This window comes from Anguilla rostrata, chromosome 10 (assembly GCF_018555375.3).
Source record: "Anguilla rostrata isolate EN2019 chromosome 10, ASM1855537v3, whole genome shotgun sequence".
NCBI lineage: Eukaryota > Metazoa > Chordata > Actinopteri > Anguilliformes > Anguillidae > Anguilla > Anguilla rostrata.
The window spans coordinates 36334558-36353518 of NC_057942.1; the positions used below are offsets into that span (position 1 = coordinate 36334558).

Below are 18961 nucleotides of genomic sequence, written 5' to 3' on the forward strand. Positions count from 1 at the left end.
CAGAGTCAGTATCTACAGAGGATGTTGAAACGGGTTTCCTTGCATAAATATTTTGGGGTAAGTAATGTTCCTTGGTGGAACTCCTTGGCAGTCCAGTAATGAGAGAGGTGTTTTATTACCAAATTTTAAATACAACAGTTTATAAACTGAACAGTCACTTCAAACATTCCTGCATACCAAACAGGAGAATGTTACACAATTTAAAAGGCTTATCAGTTTACTGGAATGTCTAAGACAAGCTGTTTATTGGTCTCCATGCAGTGATGAATGCCTTTCCACTATTATGGCAGCAGTAACCTGCAGTGAACCTAGAGCAAAATAAGCCTAATTCTGAAATATAACATAGCCCAAAGGTCCCAACTGTCATGCTCATACGATCAGTCATTAAGTTTACCTTAGTGGGGAGTCAAATCAGATTCATTTACTCCAACTTAAATCATATAAGTGTCAAAATTAAGACTGTTGCATCAATCAAACGCAGGTTTTTCAGCTATCTATTTCAAAGTCCTTAGACTTACAAGACAATTTATTTTGTGATGAAAAATGTTTTTTTTTTTACTTTACTGTAGTGCTATTCCCCCGTTCTATATCTAAAAAGATTAAACATAAATGATTCTTTGCGATTAGTCTTTTCCCATCCACACAATGCTGAGCGGGGACCCCGGGGGATCCTGGGCAGGACTCACGGGATGTTGTCCAGCGAGGACACAATGGAGCCGAGCACTTTATCAGTGGTCAGGCGCAGGTTCTGACTGGAGGTCTCCAGCCTGGCCCTCACTTCCTCGTGGGCCACCGCCTGCTCGGGGGTGACCTCGTACGGAAGTTTGCTGAAACCACACGACAAACACGGCTCGACACAAAGGCAGGAAGACATTTGACGAAGTCCATCTGCCCGGACTTCGTCAAATGCCACGTACGACCAGATAACTGAGGTAACTAGCGAAACAAAAAAAGATGGGAGTTTGGTAGCGTGTGAACGAACAATGAGTCCTTGCACATATTATATTTACTGCCGGTATATACTGAATAAGGTTATGGAATCTTCAATCTAAAGAATAACAATCTACACAGCGAATGTTCTGCGTAAAATCAACTCTGTCAGAAAACTTTTCACTCTAATAGAGTACATGCGGTGCCCCTGGACTCCTGTAAACTCCCTTAGAGTGATTTAACGTGGAAAATATTGCTGTTTAAATCACTTGATGTCATTCCTTCTATACCACAATATGAAAATGGGGGTTAGGAATAGGATATGATCACTTTTGTTTTTTTTTTTCCATTTTTAAAGAAAAACAAAACTTCCCTAAAATAGCATAACCTATCGCCGCATAGCCAGGGACTCCGGGCCAGATCTGCGCGGAGCCCCGCCCGGCCGTGCAGACTTCGGGCCAGAATCGGCGCAGATCTGGCCCGGAGTCGCTGGCTATCTGGGTCGATACACCACTGAAGTGCAAAGTGAGACTGAGAAGAAAACAAAAATGGCATCTTACAAAAGCATTAAAATATTCTGCGCTCTTGAATGCCTGGTCAGATCATCTCCTCGCGGTCATAACGACCCTCTGTAAAATCCCCCTCCGTCTCCAGCTCACCTGGCCTCCCCAGTGGCAGATTCCAGCTGGTTGACCCAGGCCTTGTACACGTCCACAGGGTTGGTGTTGATCCCCAGGCTCTTGTCCTGGATGATGTCTCTCACCACTGGGGCCAGCAGCTGCCTGAGGGCGTTCTGACCACGGGCCCCGCGGTTAAAGCTCACGACCATCTTGATGACCGTGGGATTCCCCGTCACAATGTCCTGGAGCTGGTCCACCTTGGATCTGTGGGAGGGAGTGAGCCATTTCTCATAAAAAGCGAAAATGAAACATTCACACCACACTGATCTCACTGCAGTGCACAGGCACTGTCATTAAAACCAACCCACCTAACACCACTTAAACTCCTCCACCCACGCCCTGGAGAACCCACTAAATCTCCTCTCCACCCACACCAGACCCACTAATCTGCTCTTCCACCCAATCCCACACCCCGAGAGACACCCACTTAATCTCCTCTTCCAGGGCAGTCTTAAAGAGTTTGAGCAGCAGGTACTCCTCGCGTTGGTTGGAGGCATAGTTGTACAGGGTGAAGATCACCGTGTCCATGAACTTGGTCGATTTGTTCTGGGGCATCTGGAAGATCAGCTTGGCCAGGTACGAGGGATTCGTCTGCATACAGAAGAGTCAGAAATCAATGGCTAAATCCATTCGATGTGTAACACGGACCGTCAGCGTCGTAAAGGAAAGCTTCATCCTCGAGGAAAACCTCATATTCGCCGGGTTGTACACAGTCAGTGGGCCACTCACCTGGAGCAGGTAGAAGAAGTGTTGATAGGCCTCCAGCTTCCTTCTCTTGCCCTTGCTCAGGCCCTTGATGCCCTGCTTGTCCCCCATGGACATGTCGTCCTTGTTTACTTTACTCTTTTTGTTCTTCAGTTTCTTACTGTGGGACACCACGTCCTGTCACAGAGGGAGGTATAAGCGGTCAGTGAACCCTGGAGGACATCACACCCGTCGCTACGCAACCATCTCTAAACAACCGTGCTCATACGTTCGCACGGCTGGAAAGAGGCCTAAAAAACAGATTTGATCGAAGAAATAAACGTACTGAAGTTTAGTGTTTACATTCTGCCCTGTGTGTTTTCTCGTTACTTCCATTCGTCATCAGATTCACCGTTTCAGCCTCTGGTTACTTGGTTTGAAAAAGCCGCCATCCACCAGCAGTAGAGACTAGCTCTTCGATTTGTGGATTGCGATTACTTGCATGTTTGACCATATTTTGTTTGACTTTTGATTCTTGTCTAGCCCTTCTGGTTTGTTTGCTAATTCGATTTTGTGTTTGACTATTGACTTGTTCTACTCAATTCTGATTCTCGTCTAGCTCCTCTGGCTTGTTTGCTGACTGGACTTCGTGTTTTATCAGACTTGTTCAATTCAACCTTACCTCTCATTTTTCCTCTCCGCTCATGGTACTTCCATAGGGACTCTATTTTGTTATTTTTCTTTGTTATTTTTCCTTTGTTATTTTTTAAGGACAGGCAGATAACAACCAGAGTTGCTTGTCAGTCTGCAGTTATCATTCCCATTATCCACTCCCCTCTCCCTTATCCTTTTTCCCATTACAGTCTGACCTAGACCGGGTCATAACAACACACAGACACACAGAGACACACACACACACACACACACACAGAAACACACATGTGGTTGCGCGTGCACACACACATACACACACACACACACTCACTCTCTCACACACACACACACACACACACACACACCTGAAGCGTGATCCTGTTCTTCACCAGCAGGCCGATCTTGATGTCCATCAGATTGAGGTCTTTCTCCATCTGCTGGTTGGAGCGGATCATGGTCACCACCTCCTCCCTCAGCCGCGTCACCTCCAGCTCCTCCTGCAGGTCCAGGCTGCTCTGCTCCAGGAGGTGCACGAACTTCCGCACCACCGACAGCGGGGGGTCCTCGGCCCCAGCTGTGGGGGTACAGGCCCGTGGGTCAGTCTGCCGTCAACACTGCTAAAGAGGGCGGGGAGCGCCCCCTACAGCCAGACACCAGCACTGCTTTATTTCATTAAAGGAGGGTGCGCCCCCTACAGCCAGACACCAGCACTACTTTAGTTCATTAAAGAAGGGGGGCTATAGCCAGATACCAGCACTGATTTAGCTCATTAAAGGAGGGTGTGCCCCCTACAGACAGACACCAGCACTGCTTTAGCTCATTAAAGGAGGGTGTGCCCCCTACAGCCAGACACCAGCACTGCTTTAGGACATTAAAGGAGGGTGCGCCCCCTACAGCCAGACACCAGCACTGCTTTAGCTCATTAAAAAGCAACACTTCGTTGTACGTCGCTCTGGATAAGAGCGTCTGCCAAATGCCTGTAATGTAATGTAATGGGGGGGCCCTACAATCAGGCATCAGTAGGCCCTTCAGAACTAGAAGTATGCTGGTTTCTGTTTTATCTCCTCACTCTGTCGAAATAACTAAAGGGGTTTTCCGATTCCCAGGTTGATACATGAGCTTTCTCAAAAAAGCATGTTAAGAAAAAACACCCAAGCAAAATCAGCAATAAACAGTGTTTCCATGGAAAAAACAATATCACAGATTAAAGGCTGTCATTGGGCTATGTCTCATTGCTTTCCCAGGCACATGGGAGCATGTTATAAACTCAACAGTCAATGAGCACTTTATACAGGCCAGCTGTATAAAGTACATACATGGTACAGTGTGCAAAACAATGAAGTGTGGATTTATAGAAAGGGATATTCTTGATGTGCTTCATCAGCCTGTTCTAGAGCAGTGGAATACTGTTTGGAGGCATTCTTGAAGATGTCGTTATTCAGGTCCAGGTTCAGGCTTGTTCGTTTGGAGCCAGCCGTAAAAATGTAACATCCATCTTATTGGCCCTTGGAAACCTAACGTTGCTAAAGGGCAAATGTTCCGTCATCATGAATTCACAGTGAAGGCTCACTCACTCAGTGTTCTGTAGTCTTCTCTCGCCTTATTTGCCTTCAGAAAAGCCTGTATTTTCACAATCTCCTTCTCCTGACCACCAAAAAAAGAAAATAAAAAAATTATTTACGTTTCTGCAGAAGCGTTTGACCGACACATTTGGGCAACATTCCGAAAACTGACGTGTGATATTTAAGTTTCTTTAAGTTGCGTTATGTCTCATTGCAACATTAAGAGAGAATTAAGGGTAAGGACCACTTACGTGCTCTTTGAAAAACTGAATCCTTTTTGAATATCTGCTTCTCAGGCGCCACATTTTCACCCATGACTGTATCTGTATGTTGAGAAGTCAAATGTCTGAATGCACACTTAATGCTAAGCTAATACAAACCAGAAACTAAAACTGAACAATGACATACAAAACTACTATAAGTGAATTTTAAATGGATACACAGCAGACACAGTAAAGAGACAAAATTGCCTCTTTTAAAGGAAAATCATATGATAAATAATGAGACTTCAAAAAATGTTTTTGTTGTTCTATTAAAAATGTTTTTGCTGTACAGTGTGTATGCAACTAGGCCCACTTTATGTCTATTACCTTGACAATAGCAGCTACGTTATTTTGGAGCACGCTCAGTCTGTTCTTGTAGGTCTTCCTCTGTTTACATCCCTTCCAGGAAGCCTGCAGGAAGCAACAGAAGGTGCCGGAAGCATCATGGTCTGCCACTGTTTGTTTGTGTCATCGTCAAAAATATCTATGCAGACTAGCGCTCATCATTTGAAGGTTAATAAATAAAGGACTGAGAGCATCATGTTACCGTAAAACTTTTTACAGATAGGTTTTAGAACACAAATGGCTCTGTTCACATGAAACTAAAAAAAAACTTTTTCCATCATGAAAACAACACTAATGCTTGACTTAGTACACAACTGCAGTTTAGTACATTCTGTCCTGTAATTATCCATTATAATGTATTATAATAATATAATCTATTATTTTACATTAATTTTTCATGCTAATGACCAAATCCTCCAAAAACCCATGAGACTTAACACCTGGAAAATAAAACAGGATCGTCCCTGTTACTCAGACCCTGTGCTACCGCGAGACTCGCACCTGCAGCCTGATGACAGAGGGCTCCTGCCGCCGCAGGTACTCCAGCCTCTCGGAATGAGCCCGCCGCACCAGGTAGCCTCGAACCCGGGCCTGCAGCTGCACGATCAGGGGCTCGTTGGCCAGCCACAGCTGCTCGCGGTCATAGTCAGCCGTCACGCTTCCCACAATGCTCTGCGGCGGTCATGAAGAACCGAGAGTCACTGTTACAGCATTTACTTTACAATACAGGACGATATGCAAAGGACACACTCTACACACGCTACATACATCATATGAGCAGACAATACAAGAGCATATTCAATGGACCTACTGAGCACACTCTATACACAGTACATAAACCGCAATTAGTAAATTTCATGACAGCTGACAGACAGCCCATTTAGTTCACCCAGTAGGTAGAACATGCACTGTGCAGTACCAGCCAGCAGCAGTACCTGGATTTGCTCTTTGGTCAGCTGAGTGTTGCAGTGCACAAAGCCCTCCGGCTCCAGCCATGTCCCCTCCTTGCTCTCTAAGTTGTAGAAGAAGTCATACTTGTCTTTGATGCAGTGTTTCACCCACACGCTGTCGTTGGAGCCTACTGCAAAAGGAAAAATAAAAATTAACATAAAGCTGACAGTCTGAATGAGAGATAACAGCTATACACAATGTGAGGATGAATGGCTATTTCATGTATGAAGCAGTTTCTGTGTAACTCTGTGTATAATGTGAAACAGAGCCTCAATGGTGTCATTAGTGAGAAAAATGAAGTGGTCAGACCTATGGCCCTTCAATCTTCCCTGGGCGTGACTGAGTGGCTGACGGTACCTTCAGTAGTGTTGAGCGCCTGCTGCTTGGACAGGTCTGACAGATAGGTGTCCGCGCATTCGGCTAGCACCCCTCTTAGACCGACGCAGGGGGACTGCAGGGCCTGCAGGGTGCTCTGGGGGTCCCCCTCCGACACCTCCCGGTTAATGTCTGCCACCGCACCGGCCACTGGCAACACAAAACAGCAAGTTAACACTACTGCATCGGCCACAGTTAATTCAACCTTAACTGGAGAATTATAATAATTACCAATGCTATCGCATGGGTGGGGACACAACACTGCGTCATAGTGAACAGTTACAGTCCAATGTCCAGTGAAAATTCTTTGCGCATGACGCATTAAGGCAGTACCATCATGCCAGAAATGTGCCATTGAGTTAAATTTAAACCATAGGGTTAATGATTAAATAAGTAGTGCCCACAGTCTCTAACACAGTTGTGCTACATGTCATTACATGTCCACCTCAAATTTCACCACAGACTCCTCCGGGACGTACAGTAGGGCCCGTTCTTTCATTTCAAAATGATGTTCAGTTAGTTTGTCACAGTGGATATTTTTACAACACTCCAAACTGTACTGTAGTGATTACTTTGAATATTAAGGACTACTCCGAGAGAGGTGTGTGGGTGGGTCCTCTACTGCACAAAAACCCAAAAAGTCATTCTTCCGCGGTCAGCTAAGAGGCGTTGTGTCACAGTGTCAATTGTGAAAAGTTGTGTTAATTGTGTGCACAGATTAACTTTACTTCACCAAAACAGGGCTGAAGCTTCACTGGAGGTGATCTTTGGCTGCACATAATAATTTATAAACAATCATAAGGAGATTTGTATCCAGTGAGAACAACAGCTGCAAGTTAAGTCGGCTGGATTCCATTCAAAGAGCACCATGCGTGGTGTATAAGCATGGGCCGATAAGTGTAGCGGTTCATAAGCCGTCTCTTACGCTTGAAGGCCTCCTCCTCGTTCTTGTTGGCGGTGTGGACCCCCTCCTGTATCTGATCCAGCCAGAGCACGGCACTCTCATCTCCAGACTTCTGCAGGAACACACCACAGAGGACCAGTCGCCCCCGGATACGGAACACATCAGAGGACCAGTCGCCCCCAGATACAGAACACATCAGAGGACCAGTCGCCCCCGGATACGGAACACATCAGAGGACCAGTCGCCCCCGGATACAGAACACATTAGAGGACCAGTCGCCCCCGGATACGGAACACATCAGAGGACCATGCCCCCAGATACAGAACACATTAGAGGACCAGTCGCCCCCGGGTACAGAACACATCTACTCTCAGTGCTAATGTCTGAGCTGCCCTATAGCCTGGCCATGGGCACATAATGAACAGCATTTTTACAACGGCACTCACATTTCCCACAACACTGCGGCTCTCCGGATAATATAACTGCAAACTCCCACTTTTTACCTTTTTAAAACATTTTAAAACTTCTTATCAAATCACGTTTAAATTGTTAATCCTTTTTGAAAACAGAAAAGACAATAAATCACCCACCCTGAGGTGTAAACTAAAACTGATATTATCTGCATGTTTGATTCTTTATCAAGTAATTAAGTACTTCAAGTACTGCAAAATATGTCCTATGATGGACTAATTTTAGACAAGAAGTGGCTACTACTTAAAATAGCAATTTAAAATTCTAAAAAGTATTTAAAAAAAATGTAAACATTTAGTTTGTTGGTACTGTCTCCTGTTGTTTTTTGCCAATATAATTTCCTTCTTTGTCAGTACTGCAGCAAAACCTATTCATTCAATTCCTTTTGTAAATAGAGGAAAATCTACAAAGAATTACTACACAGTAAAACCAATACCATTTTCTCTACACCAACACACAAGACAGGCAGGAAAATGTGGAAAATTTAAAGTGTGTTAGAAACTCGTTCTTCAACAATTCCATCTAAGAGCATTACACAGTAAGTTTCTATTGTACAGGTTTATATACGTATGTTCCTTTCTAAATCATGCATTGTCCATTTAATCCAAATCAAACGGTGTGTAGTGCAAAAGCACAGAAAAGCGTTCCTGTGAAACAGGAGGGTAAATAAAAAATAGTTTGGGTACAACAATGCGATCACCCTTTGATAATGAGCACACTGCAAAAAGCTTTGCTTAGTCTACACAGCCCCCTTATCACAAAAGACATCTTGAATCCTTTTGGAAAGATATTCTTGAGGGATGGAAGTATGCTCCTGGTAGTGAGGTCATCAACACAAAAACTGTCTTATCCGCCACAGCCAAACGTTTCCTTCCTCCTGACACACCGACCAAAGTCACAAACCCCTTCTTCAGCAGACAGAAGCTCAAAATGGCGCATGATGAACACTTATTTTTTAAATGAGACTATGGCAGTTAGGAATGCCTGAAAAAGCATGTTAGCATGTTGTGCAATGAGGAAAATTAGTGATATGATATGTCCACTTCCACTGTTATTTTATATAGTAAAATGTGTGATCAATCTGAATGTGAACATCAGCCCCTGATCATAGAGATTACCAGCACTCTGGTTCACACATTCAATGTGACTAACAGGCTAGTAACAGGCAATCAATCTGAATTTCGACATCTGATCATAGAGATTATAAGCATTCTGGTTTAGTACATTCAATATGACTGTGCATTGTCACATTCTGTTTGTGTGGGTATGAGCCCTAACTGCTGTGGGCATTAAAGGTTATTAAGTCTCCAGGAAGGGAAAAATTATGGCATGTAGAGGGAATTGAATTAAGTACAAAACCAAAATGGACAATTGTGCTGTACGCAGCTACACACAATGTATAGCCAAGATCTGAATTAAAAATACACCACACTGTAAACATAGAAGTAGGAGTGTCACAGCAGAGCAAGTGGAAGTCCCCACCCACGGACAGACTTCAGCTCCTGGCAAAGCAGCCAGACATTCTCACACACTGCAGAGCAGGATACGGAGCTACGCGTCACAACCGCACACACGCGCAGATTTTATCGCGCTTTCATCATCGCACATCATGTGACTTCGGATCCGGACCGCGCGACGGACCACCGCCCTGATCTGGAACCGCACAACCTCTGGGCGACATTTAACGGCGGCTTTTCTGTTGTCGACTGCACAGTGCGCGAGCCTGGAATGTAGGAGGAAGAAACAATGCGAAAACTCCTGCTCTTGGTGCCGATTTCCTTATTGCTGCTGGGCCTACCACTCCCAGGAAAAGGTAAAATAACACTTTTCTACTTTCTGTCACATTTCAGTTTAAATCCTTGTGGATTGATAATAAATTTATAGGCAACTTTAAGAACTAGGTTCCACTGAAAGGCTGGGAGGGCCCAGAATATAGATTTTCAATGTTCTATTTTTATAATTATTTTTTAAATTATACTCCTATAATTTGTATTGTTCATTTTAAAACTGATTATATCATTATCTGGATATTTAACCAGAATGGTGTCAAGTTTATTTGCTATTTTCCATGTTTTCTTTCTTATTGGTAAGTAATTAAGTCAGAAGTCAGACCTTGGTGTTCAGAATTTTGTTAAGGTTTTTTTTTTTTTTTTTTTTTGGAAGGCTCTGGAACTCTATAAGGCATTGTAAATAAGACTGAAAATCAAATGTTCATGAGCTTCATCTCAGGACATGTCGCAAGCTGAAATTAGGTTCAATCTTTTATTTAATTTAATTAATTTTTTTAACCATCAACCACTGAACAATTAAACACTTTAAAATTGCAAGAGGGACCCAGACAAAAACAGCAATAACATCCCATTACACACCTGCACTACTAAAAGATTAAAGCCACCAATTAATAATAATGCCTCAGGTACAAATCACACGAGAAGAATGATAATGTCAAGAGACCTCAGGAAGGTTTTTTGGAGATTTTTGGGATTACAGAAATGTAAGAGTGCATTTAAATAATTACTGCAAAACAGCTTGCAGTGTTTGCATTATCTCTGGGCGGTGAAGCGAATGTTGGAGCCTCTGCAAACTCTTCCACACCGGCAGGCACAGAGTATGCAAAAACACAATAAAATACTCAGCTGGGTGTGAAATTTGTTTTTACTCTCTGGTGCATTTTCTTTCTACTTCAGTCTTCTGCTAAAATCATGTTAAATATTTCACTGACAGAAAAGAAAGAAAATGGCTTATACGTACAGTACATTTATGAAGAGATGGTCTAATAAACAGTACAACCTTGAAGCCAAAGTTTGTACACAGTACTGCACAGAAAACACTACCACTATAGAGATCTTAATTTACTGCTCTTCATCCTTTAGAAGAAAAGGTCCAGGATTTCAGGCTAGTTTTCAAATCTAAGACTGTAGTCCCTTTAGAAATTGTCAGGAATCTGGCATACTGGACTTTGATCATACGTTGATAAAATATATATATTTCTCTCTGTGTTTTACAGGAAAGAAGCCTAGCATAGCAAAAAGAAATGCCTCGGGCATCTTAATTCCCAAAACCTTCAATGGAAGGAGTATTAGTACGAACTCAAACGAGCTAGATCTGACATCCCTCCTGCCGGAGCCGAAGGAGATCACGGTCCATGTTGCCGAATACTTCCATGGGGTCCTGAGTACCCGCATAATCCCCGCGGCCTACATTTTGGCCATGATTATCGGGATCCCCGCCAACGCGTTCATCCTGTGGACTTTCGCCGCCAAAACCAAGACCTTCTCCACGGCCATCCTCTACTGCAGCCTGGCCGTGTCCGACCTCCTCTTCCTCGTCACCCTCGCCTTCAAGGTCCACTACCACCTCGCCGGCAACGACTGGGTGTTCGGGGAGGCCGCCTGCCGGGTGGTGACCGCCTGTTTCTACGGCAACGCCTACTGCTCCATCCACACGCTGGCGTGCATCGCCGTCAAGCGCTACGTGGCCATCGTGCACCCTTACACCTACAAGAGCCTGCCCAAACACCAGTGCACCGTGTGCACCTGCCTGGCCGTCTGGGCCGTCTTCGCCGTCGCCATGGTGCCCGAGCTCCTCATTCGCCAGACCTACCGCATCCCCCAGGTAAATGTCACCACCTGCCATGACGTGCTGCCCCTGGAGGACCCGTCGCTCTCCTTCCTGCTCTACTACAAGCTGGCGCTGACGTTCCTGGGGTTCGTCCCGGCCTTCCTGGTCACCCTCTTCACCTACGGCTCGATACTCCGGCAGCTGGGAAAGTCGCACTCCGATTGGGCGAGCTACATGAAGGCCAGCACCCTGGTCTTCGTCATCTTCGCCGTCTGCTTCGCGCCCAGCAGCGTCATCCACTTTGCTCACTACGTCAAGCTGAACACCAGCAGCCAGGACCACTTCTACGTCTACTACAACGCGGCGGTCTGTCTGTGCGGTTTGCACAGCTGCCTGGACCCCTTCCTGTTTTGTCTCATGTCAAAGGCCACAAGGTCGAAGCGGACGTTCATGACGTACAGAGGAAAAAACATCAGTCTTTCCACGTAAATCTGAAACCACCTGCAGCGCATCTGCCGGACAGTGGTGTCACAGGAAACCAGCACGAAATGTCTGACGTCGGTTGCCACGGGAAACAATGCAAGACAGCCCTCTGCAAGTCCAGGGCCTTCATGTGAATGCAAACTATTTTCACTTTGCTGTTACAATGCGTGCATTTCTACAGACTTTACACCTGTTAATCTGGTCACCTTTGTGAATGCTGTATGCATTAAACACTGATCAAATGCTAAATTTGATACACAAACTGCAACTTTTTCCACAATGCTCCAGAGTGCAGAGTCATCGAGGGGTGGTTTCGGTGTTGGAACAGACAAGTCTGACATTCCAGTCTTGTTGCGACAGACTCTCAGTTGCGATGTGTAACCTTGAAATGACTTACGCCTACCGCATAAATGTGGAGGTACGTGTATATACAGAGGAAGGGACTGTTACTTCATCGATTTAGTTTGTTCTTTCAGTGACAGATCAAGCAGTGTGCTATAAGCGGAGTCTCTCCTAGAACATATTAATATGTAGTACAACAGATATAATATGAAGACTTTCAATGGGTCGCATTGCTGTATAAGAGATAAATTCACTTAAACTGGATAAGACGTCAGGTTTTGCTGCGTGACAGCCAAAACGTTTACTGCACGTGGCTTTTATGCGAAAGGTCTGAAAGACATCGATCAGAAAGCCCGTTTGCCTCTAATGACACCAGACGAGAGGTAAACCGGAGGGCTTTTTTAATTTCAGAAACAGACGGCTTCTGGCAGACTCACCTCACAAATGTGCGCTTTGGCGTGCTGCAGCACGTCGTGATAGTGTTTGGCAGTGGAAGGCCTGACTCCCTGTAGCTTAGCGGTAGGCAGCAGGAGGGCGGACAGGGTCTTCTCCGGGTCGCCGGTGCTGAGCGCTTCGTTTATTTCGGCTATCGCCAAGATTCCTGGAGGGACACGTTGAGCCGGTAAAGCAAAATCAACACCTCAGTGTGGGCACAGACATTTCGATGCTTAAAAACAGACTATGCTTATCAAAGGCGGTTTAAGCCTTTAACTCTTTTCTATTTGGTGACCTTTTGTTCTTCTAAAAAATAAGCCGTTTAATTGGTAACAGCTGAGAATGCGTGTTTATTGTTCTTTGCTTGCTATGAAAGTGTAAACAGAGTTTGTGTTCTTAAAATGACATGAAAACTGTAAAAGCCCTCTTATAAAAGGCCCACAGAAGGCACGCGTAGCACTTATGCCGACTGAAATTCGATTATAATATGGTATACAATCTCACAAGTGACATTAAACATACCAAGTCAAAAGGTCACAGTATTATTTATTCTGTAGACAGTGACATAGCACAGGCCATGACCGTCTGTTTGGGGTGAACAATTTATCTCAAAAAATATAAATATCATGCTATGGACGAGTGTAGGAGAGAGATCAATTTCCTCCAGTTAGCTAGAATTAGCATTTATTCCAAAATGAGTGCCAAAGAAGAGAACTCTTCTTCAAAGACAAATATTTGTGTAAATAAGAGCTGAAAAATATTTTTTGTTCATTTTTCCCCCTTTAATATCCTTTTGTATTCTCTCTCCTTTCCCTATACTTGTTCTGTCCTGGGTCTGTGGGGTTTTTGTATTCCCCTGTTCCTACTGTAATGTGCCTTTGAGTTTCTTGAAAGTAAATAATAATAATAATAATAGTAAATGCATGTAAATAAAATGTATTATTATTGTAATGTAAACAGTTTAATAAAATTATGTTGGAAATTATTTGGTTTCATTTACCATTTTTATTCAAATAAGTACCACTGATTTTTACATTTCTAAACCATATCACTGTCATGTATCAATATATATATATATATATAATTTGTGTTGGTTTGATGAAGTGGTTTTATGAAGTGATTTTCAGTGTATGTGTAGTGCTTATGAAGCTGTTATGCAGTGCCTATGACAGCTCGTCTGATGGAGTGTTCATAGAGAGCATTGAAACACGTACTCTCGTGCTCCTCGTGGACCTGGGTGTTGACGGAGTCGATGCTCTTCTGCACATCGTTCCAGGTGAGGAACTCACGACCCTGGGAGATGGCCTGGGCTTTCTCAGTGATCAGCATGTCTGCGTACCTGAGGACACATCGCATCACGCCCCGTACATCACACACAAGCAGGCTAACACCACCAATGCCACAAAAACCCTGCTGCAAGTATGTTGTTCTGTATTGAAATGCGCATCCAGTATTTAAGAACTCAGAAGAACATTAATATACAGGCGCCCTCTGCTGGTGAAACTTGTTGTCGCACAACCTAGAGTGTATTGTTCTGAATTAGGATATTTCATGACACCGATGGTTCATGTAAATCAATGAATCATGCAACAAAAAATTTATTTTAAAAATGTTGCTAAGTGGTTAGTTCATCAATGGAAACATATGAATCGAGCCAACTTTCAAGGTCTAAAGCTTTCCTTGCAGAAGAACAGTCGATTTCTCACAAACTGAACCTGCCATAATTTCTGAAGCAGAGGCCCAGCAGGGTCCCTCTCACCTCTGCAGGTTGTCCTGCTCCATGTTGCTGAAGCCCAGCGGAGAGTCGTTCAGCTGCTCGATCACCCCCTGCGGGTCTTTGGTGTCCAGGACCTCGTTCAGCACCGCCACCGCCGACAGCATCTCCACGGCAACCGACAGCTCCTCGTATCCCAGGTTCACCTGCACGCGAGACGAGCACACAGACCTCAGACCAGCGGGTATCTGAATCTCACAGACCTCAGACCAGCGGGTATCTGAATCTCACAGACCTCAGACCAGCATGTACCTGAATCTCACACTGACCTCAGACCAGCAGGTATCTGAATCACACATTGACCTCAGACCAGCATGTATCTGAAGCACACACTGACCTCAGACCAGCGGGTATCTGAAGCACACACTGACCTCAGACCAGCGGGTATCTGAATCTCACAGACCTCAGACCAGCGTGTATCTGAATCTCACAGACCTCAGACCAGCATGTCTCTGAATCACACACTGACCTCAGACCAGCGGGTATCTGAATCTCACAGACCTCAGACCAGCATGTATCTGAATCACACACTGACCTCAGACCAGCAGGTATCTGAATCACACACAGATCTCAAACCAGCATGTATCTGAATCACACACTGACCTCAGACCAGCAGGTATCTGAATCACACACAGATCTCAAACCAGCATGTATCTGAATCACACACTGACCTCAGACCAGCATGTATCTGAATCACATTGACCTCAAACCAGCAGGTATCTGAATCTTTAGTGCAGTTTGTACGCTAGAGAGCAGTTAGTGCAGTGGGTACACTAATGAACAGCTAGTGCAGTGGGTAAGCTAGTTAACAGTTAGCGCAGTGGGTACGCTAGTGAACAGTAGCAGTTACTGAGCCTGTGCAGCGGAAGCCTCACCCCCGGGTTCTGGGCCTGCAGGCTGAAGAGCTCGGACTGGTACAGGTTGGCGGCGGTCTGGTACACGATGGGCAGCTGCGCCTCCGGGTTCATCAGCTCCTCCGCCGTTTCGGACGCATCGCCCCGCCGTATGGCCGCGTTGATCGCGGCGACGGCATCCATCTCTGAGAGCGGAAAAAATTTAATTCTTTATGAAATTCTTTAGAATTTTCTATCATGGCATCTTAGAACATGTGCGCGACACTCACAGCAATCACATTTAGACTGAATGGGTTTTAACACTAAGCTTTAACACCAAGCGCACTGCGCAGCGCAGTAAAACGCTCGATGAGGACGTACTTCGTTTCTCCGCCTCAGCGGAGTCGTTGCAGGAGCTGACCATGCGCTGGATCTCCTCCTTCTCCAAGCGCAGAGGTGTGCCACTGTCCTGCACAAACAGACACACCCGTTTCCAAAAACAGCAGACCTGCCCTAACACTAAGGTGCCAACCCCATGAAATTATAGGGATATGATAACAGGGGAGGTTGTGGGATAGCGGAGGACTGACCGTAGAGTTCTGCTCCCTGTAGGTGGTGAAGTGGCCCAGGTACCAGGCGGAGTTGGCGTCCAGCACCCCCAGGAGCCCCAGGGCGGGCAGCCTGAGGCCGGCCAGCAGAGCCGCCTCGTCCTGGGCACTGATGGCCTCGTTCACCCGCCCAACCGCCGCCTGGGCTGAGAGGAGGAGGGGGAGAAACGAGGCGCGTCAGGGGGCGCACCCGGCTGCATTCCCACAATGCCGTACTGTCCGTAAATCACTGATATTACGCAAAGCAATGCTGAGGGGGTCCATTACAGACAGGGACCTGGTCCTGTCACGGTTTCCCTCAAAAGTCTGCATAAACAGGATTTCTGACTGTGATTAAGATGGAGCAGATGTGTACAAGGGATTGGGCCTGGTCCTTTTCTGATCGTGTTATTCACAAACAAATCTCATTCTGCAGAACAGTACTCCTGCCTGAACAGAGGGGGGCAGTACAGCGCAGCCAGCGGCTCAAATGCTCCTCCCTGCAGCAGGACAGGCTCAGCTGAAGGTCCGGGGACAGGTAATGATTCACCACGGCGACACTCACTGTTAACGAGGTCGATATTGGTCTGGATTTCCGACTGTGTCAGTAACTCCTCGTACACGTCTCTCTCTTCAGTCGCAACAGAAGAGCGCTGAGGAAGAGGGAAAAAACAATCAAATATTAACTTCACTGCTGCACAACACACAAGGCTCATTTCAGACATCAAAATACCATTTTTGGGATATGCTCAACTATAGGGCGGCAGTGTAGCACAGTGGGTAAGGAACTGGGCTCGTAACCGAAAGGTCATAGGTTCGATTCCTGGATAGGACACTGCCGTTGTACCCTTGAGCAAGGTAGCAGGTACTTAAACCTGAATTGCTTCAGTATATATCCAGCTGTATAAATGGATGCAATGTAAATGCTACGTAAAAAATTGTGTAAGTCGCTCTGGGTAAGAGCGTCTGATAAATGCCTGTAATGAAATGTAATGTAATGTAACTTTTAAAAAAAGAAAGGGATTTGCAGGAGGACGAAGCGGGCGGAGTTTACTGTGCGAGCAGAAACCTTGCAGAGTCCTAGCAGGGCAAACACAAACAGCGTCAGCTTAATTTCCGTCGATCCGCTGGGAAATCGAGCGTGATGGACAGCCGGTCCCCACGGGGGCGGCGTACGCGGGGAAGGAGCTGCTTTCCCATTACCGCTTTTTCGGCTGACGCGGCGCATTCCGGAACGCGAGCCCTTCAGAAAAAGCGCCAGCAGGGAGTTCTGGTGCAGCGGTTTTTGTCGCGCAGAGTAATTTCCCGCCCCCTCAACCGTTTCTCTCAGTGGAGGACATTGGGTAATGCGGTTCATACATAAATAAACACAGGATTTCACCAGGGCTATGGTTCAATTACTAAAAACCTCAATTGAATTGCACCTTCCTTCGTGCATAAAGCACGAGCTGACACTGTACCACGGTACTTTGGGTTGCTGCGGTTTATTTATTACCGCACTGTGGCCTGAGCAACTGATACTAGCCTCAACTTCAGGAGCGCCACAATCCTGGTCCTAAAAGGTACTTTTCCAGGTCTATTTAAACAAAATAACTGGAAAACTAACTTTCAGCACTATGTAGTGTTGTTGAACCAGTCAAATCAGGAATCAAATGCGGTTATAACAGGGTACAGATGCTCCAGCGTCAGGTTCTGCATGTCTCTATATGAGCCTAGAGATATGGTAATAGTCCCTCTCTCAAAAATGTTGCTTTTTTTAAAATGAACTGATGTATTTATAATGTACTATCTGTGTTAGCCTTAACATTATGTAAATATAATGTTGGCCAAGTCCTGCAGTCCGGCCAATGGCACTGGGCACGGTGTAGGGGGGTCCATGGTATTTGCCGTAGAGTGGGGGTCCAGGGTATTGGGTGCAGGGGTGGGGGGTCCATGGTATTTTCCGCACCGTGAGGGGGAGATCTATGCTATTGGGCGCAACGCGGGGGGGGTCCATGGTATTTGCCGTAGAGTGGGGGTCCAGGGTATTGGGCGCAGGGTGGGGGGAGGGGGTCTATGATATTCGGCGTGGCGCGGGGGTCTTACCTGGCCAGCGGATCTGTCCTCCTTGCGTCTCTTGGCCTGGCTCAGGGTGCGCTGGTACTCCGGTGCCAGCGGGGCCTCCGTGTTCCTCAGCATGGCGTTGGGGTTGTTCAGCGCCGCCATCGTGGCCTCCGCCTGACCTTTGTCTATCGCCTCGTTGATGGCGATGACTGCAGCGTGCACTGGTTGCCCAGGCAACAATGGGGAGACAGGTCAACCGCGGCATAATGGCAGACGCAACAGGGGGCGGCTTGGCTGGGGAATATTTACTGTAACTGCTTTCGTATCGCCATGGGAACTCGGTCCCCCAAAACTGAGGTGCTTGTGCCTCTAAGACAGACAGTTAAACAAACTCGATCCACAGTCGAAAGCAAAAGCAAAACCTTTGCTGAAGAGTTTGCACCACCATCCATCCACCGTCCCACAGGCTCACGTGTAAAGGCCAATGGTGTGCCCACAATTTGTGGTATTAACAGAGATATGCAATAGGAAGCTGAAGATAATAATACTGTAAAATATAACATTCAAATATTGGAGAGAGGTTTATTTACGGGCAGCTTCGTCCACGGACAGCTCATTGGCCAGGATGCCTCCGATCTTGCTGAAGGTCGGCATCTGGATCCCGTATTTATCCAGCTCTTTCCTCACATTGCTGATCTCCTCCTCTGTGGATGTGAAATGAATCACACGCAAATAAGGCAAAACACCTCAACGCACAGTCACACGTATATTTTCAATGGACAAATCTGACTCTTAAATGAGGCTTGTTTAAAAGTAAGAGTTGATAACTTTCTTGAAACTTCCTGTCCCAGGTTTACAGTGAATCAGTATTCTTATCAGTGCTTATTCACTGAAACGTAATTCATGTACTACGCTCGGAACAGGAAATTTCTTATCTCTCCAACGAAGGCTGCAATTTTTTTTTCTGTGACACCACAAGGGCAAACACAATAACTTCACGACGCTCGACCTTATTTCCGTGAATACAGCTAATTACCCAAACTCGGTACTCAGAAAACACAACGATAGCAGCTGTTTCAATTAG

General features: G+C 45.7%; 2 protein-coding genes across 4 annotated transcripts in view; one reads left to right on the plus strand and one right to left on the minus strand.

Annotated features, from left to right (window-relative positions):
* iqgap2 (IQ motif containing GTPase activating protein 2) overlaps positions 1 to 18961 on the minus strand; it is a 62766-nt gene that overhangs the window by 13001 nt on the left and 30804 nt on the right. For all 3 annotated transcript variants that reach the window (XM_064296780.1, XM_064296781.1, XM_064296782.1), the window contains 21 exons: positions 18468 to 18581; positions 17920 to 18098; positions 16400 to 16487; positions 15838 to 16001; positions 15629 to 15716; positions 15290 to 15453; positions 14400 to 14560; positions 13855 to 13979; positions 12643 to 12806; positions 7370 to 7460; positions 6427 to 6594; positions 6054 to 6199; positions 5620 to 5790; positions 5101 to 5184; positions 4762 to 4833; positions 4523 to 4592; positions 3314 to 3522; positions 2340 to 2492; positions 2038 to 2201; positions 1590 to 1814; positions 687 to 827 (listed from right to left, as the gene is read on the minus strand). In XM_064296780.1, the coding sequence (XP_064152850.1) occupies positions 687 to 827; positions 1590 to 1814; positions 2038 to 2201; positions 2340 to 2492; positions 3314 to 3522; positions 4523 to 4592; positions 4762 to 4833; positions 5101 to 5184; positions 5620 to 5790; positions 6054 to 6199; positions 6427 to 6594; positions 7370 to 7460; positions 12643 to 12806; positions 13855 to 13979; positions 14400 to 14560; positions 15290 to 15453; positions 15629 to 15716; positions 15838 to 16001; positions 16400 to 16487; positions 17920 to 18098; positions 18468 to 18581 (2941 nt within the window). The remainder of the gene's footprint in view (positions 1 to 686; positions 828 to 1589; positions 1815 to 2037; positions 2202 to 2339; positions 2493 to 3313; positions 3523 to 4522; positions 4593 to 4761; positions 4834 to 5100; positions 5185 to 5619; positions 5791 to 6053; positions 6200 to 6426; positions 6595 to 7369; positions 7461 to 12642; positions 12807 to 13854; positions 13980 to 14399; positions 14561 to 15289; positions 15454 to 15628; positions 15717 to 15837; positions 16002 to 16399; positions 16488 to 17919; positions 18099 to 18467; positions 18582 to 18961) is intronic.
* Positions 9332 to 13270, plus strand: f2rl2 (coagulation factor II (thrombin) receptor-like 2). Its single transcript, XM_064296784.1, has 2 exons — positions 9332 to 9632; positions 10827 to 13270. Exons 1-2 carry the CDS (start codon positions 9566 to 9568, stop codon positions 11867 to 11869), a joined length of 1110 nt encoding a protein of 369 aa, XP_064152854.1. The 5' UTR covers positions 9332 to 9565; the 3' UTR covers positions 11870 to 13270.

Excerpts from the sequence above, each read along its gene's own strand:
- f2rl2 (XM_064296784.1), top strand. The coding sequence starts at position 9,566 with ATGCGAAAACTCCTGCTCTTGGTGCCGATTTCCTTATTGCTGCTGGGC. Across the intron at positions 9,633-10,826 it reads CCTACCACTCCCAGGAAAAG|GAAAGAAGCCTAGCATAGCA; the intron begins GTAAAATAACAC and ends TGTGTTTTACAG.